This window comes from Toxotes jaculatrix, chromosome 5, assembly GCF_017976425.1.
Source record: "Toxotes jaculatrix isolate fToxJac2 chromosome 5, fToxJac2.pri, whole genome shotgun sequence".
Taxonomy (NCBI): Eukaryota; Metazoa; Chordata; class Actinopteri; family Toxotidae; genus Toxotes; species Toxotes jaculatrix.
The window spans coordinates 16,092,717-16,095,837 of NC_054398.1; the positions used below are offsets into that span (position 1 = coordinate 16,092,717).

The 3,121-nt window shown below is 43.1% G+C and overlaps 1 protein-coding gene across 1 annotated transcript; it reads right to left on the reverse strand.

Annotated features, from left to right (window-relative positions):
- Positions 1-1,442: 1,442 nt before the first annotated feature.
- On the reverse strand, positions 1,443-2,384 carry foxb1a (forkhead box B1a). The gene has a single exon (XM_041038786.1). It carries the CDS (start codon positions 2,382-2,384, stop codon positions 1,443-1,445), a length of 942 nt encoding a protein of 313 aa, XP_040894720.1.
- Between the last annotated feature and the right edge of the window lie 737 nt (positions 2,385-3,121).

Consider the following 3,121-nt stretch of genomic DNA (forward strand, 5'->3'; position numbering starts at 1 on the left):
AAGATACTTTTTTCATTGTCCTCTGTGACATTTGAAATATGTAGCAATTTTAATTCGGTCACTCTGTGCAGCTTTTCTAAATGTTTATTGTTGGGCTTAATTGTGTTTAGCCTACAGCTTGATGAATGAGCCCAGTTGTCTGCGCTGTGGCCATGGCATCGCAACTCCATGCATCCTAATCGACTGCACGATTCATTTCTCTCCCCACTGCTTCTCTGCGACTCTTACACCCTGAAATCATACAGGTTTAGTTATTATTATTATTATTATTATTATTATTATTATTATTATTATTATTATTATTACTGTTGTTAAATTAAAAATTGAAGAGTGATATCCAATAAAAGTCAATTGAATAATAACAGTGTGATCAGACTAAAAATTGTAATAATAACATAGAATAATAATATGTGACCTTGTCTTAGATTAAATCTTCAGAAACATTTTTGATTGTTTACTTCACTTTTAATGAGAAAATATTTCGATGACCAGTTGTTTTTTTTCCCAATTCATTGCAGACTGTTTGCACACTTTTCGAAAGCACGCATGCTTGCAAAAAATAAACAAACAAACAAAAAACAAAGCAACAACAATAACAACAACAGTGACAACACATTTTTTTTTAGAATGCATGCTTTACCTAAAAAAAAGTACAAATTTACAGCGTCTGATACACATGGTCACCACAGCCTTTTAAATTAAATGCTTCACAGAACATTTTCTGGAAAATAGATATCTAAAACATAAAACTAAAAAGTGCATTTTACAACATTTCAGAATCAGTTATTTGCAATATTCACATCTTGCATTTTTGAGGATGTCTCACAATACTTCTTTTCAATTGTGAAAAGATTTTATAGCTCAGTTTGCTTTCTTCCTTTTTTTTTTTTTTACAAGGATGGTAAGAACAAATCTAAATCCTACTCCTATTTGGTATGCCTTTCTCCATCATTCCAGTATTAAAAGCAAACAAAAACACAGAGCCATTGCCTCGTAATTTCATTGACATTACAGTGGTCACACAGAAACGGTGCAAAGGTTTTGCTGTTCGATAAAACTGAAAAAACAAAACAAAACAAAACAAAAAAACAAATGCCACGGGAATCGCAAGCATTTCAAATCAGAATTAGTGGTTGCCCCAGACAAACTTCCCCTGAATCCCCTCATTGACTCCACTTTCAACACTCACGTTTCACAATAAACTGAAAAATAGAACTATCAAATAATTTATATTTTCAAGAGCAAATACTTCGCTGTGCGATTCTGTGCTGGACTCCTATGACACGATTTTAAAGCGACACATTCAACACACACACAAATAAATCGATATGCAACTGCAACTCGCCTTGATAGTTTCCGACGACAGAAAATATAAACTTTGGGTTTGGTAAAGGGGGCCTGGGAGCCGGCCAGCAGTTCGTTCAGTGGGACAGTTCAGCTGGTCAGTGCACAGCCACAGACTGCAGCGTGGAGGGGCTCGTCAGAGTCTCGCTCGGGGTGGCAGGGCTGCTTTGGCTCGTCGCTGTCTGTGGGGACGTCGGGCTCAGAGACTGTGGAGAGTTTGATAGAAACGCGGGGATGTGCGGAGGTAGCGCCGAGAAACCGGGCATGGAGGTCGGGGTGGGCTTGATTGGCACAGGGATAGCCGGTAAGGACTGTCCCCCGTGACACAGGGACTTGATGGGCACGCCATAGGCACTGTAGTCGCTGCTGGCCATGGAGATTGGCGCCGCCGTGTCAATCACGCTGGTGTTGTACATGTGGGGCCAGGCTGTCGTCAGCTGGTTGTGGAGCGGGTACCCGGCAGACATGGACTGCATGGTGGAGAACGCCAGACTTCCCGGGACCTTGTACTCTCTGGCGATGATGTTCTCGATGGCAAACGGATGTTTAAAAGTTGACGTCTGAGAAACTCCGAGGTTGTAAGTTGACATTTGGGGAAGGTGTGTGCCGGTGGCTGCCAGGGCGCTCAGTCTCAGTTTGGCTTGCTGCTGGAGGTAATGGGCAGCGTCCGACTGCTTACTGGGGGCCAAATGATCAGACGCAGGCAACACTTTGAACCTTTTGCGGCGTCTCAAGAAACTTCCATTCTCAAACATGTCCCCGCAGTTGGGGTGTAGTGCCCAGAAACTGCCCTTACCTGGTTGATCTGGGCGCCGGGGGATTTTGATGAAACAGTCGTTGAAGGATAGGTTGTGTCGCAGAGAGTTCTGCCACCGCTGAGTGTTTTCTCTGTAATACGGGAATCTATCCATGATGAACTTGTAAATTTCACTGAGAGGCAGCATTTTCTCTGGGCAGCTCTGGATCGCCATGGCAGTGAGGGAGATGTAGGAGTAAGGTGGCTTCTGGTCGCTGTACGTGTTTCTCCCCGGACGAGGCATCCTGGTTATTTTTTTTAATGAAAAGCAATAAAAAAAAAAAATAGTAGTCTCCCTTAATTCCTTGGCGAAAGCTTGCCGCTCTTCATGAAAACCGCCACCGAAGAAAGTTTTAAGGCAGGCAAAGCTGGAGCTGCGTTGTGCGTAAAACAGCCAGGTTGGGCGCCTCTGCTGTGTGCAGGCGGGCGGATGGTGCACATTTATGGAGTGACGGCTGCTGTAAGTCTTTCTTGCAAAGTAAGTCAGCTTGTCCCGCTTGCAGAGTTGAATGGACTTCACTTGGCGTCCTTGATAAGACGAGCTAAGTGGATGCCTCCATGGCCTTCCTCTAACCATCTGATAGTTTTATGTAGTGACATGAGCAGAAAAGACCCCTGTAGGGGCGCTCCATTAATGTGCCACCTCTTTGCTATCACATGACAATTGCCATGGGAGGAGGGGGCTGGGAGGAAGGCATAATCTGGTTTCATTTACACCTATTTACATGGACACCTTGGGCCAATGGAAATCATTTCCATCTGAAGACAGAAAAAGGGGTGAAAAGGCTCGGCAACCGGAATTGAACTGCGGTGGCACTCAGTGTGTGAAGGTATGCGCCAACACTTCTTCAGCGGACTTTACAGTTACACTTTAAAAAGTAAATGTGAGTGAGCGTGAAAATAATTCGGCATATTGTGATTTAATAATATCCTGCTGTGTTTATATATATATATATATATATTGAATTTATTTACTGAATT

Bases quoted from the DNA above. Each gene is read 5' to 3' on its own strand.
- foxb1a (XM_041038786.1), bottom strand. From the start codon at position 2,384: ATGCCTCGTCCGGGGAGAAACACGTACAGCGACCAGAAGCCACCTTAC.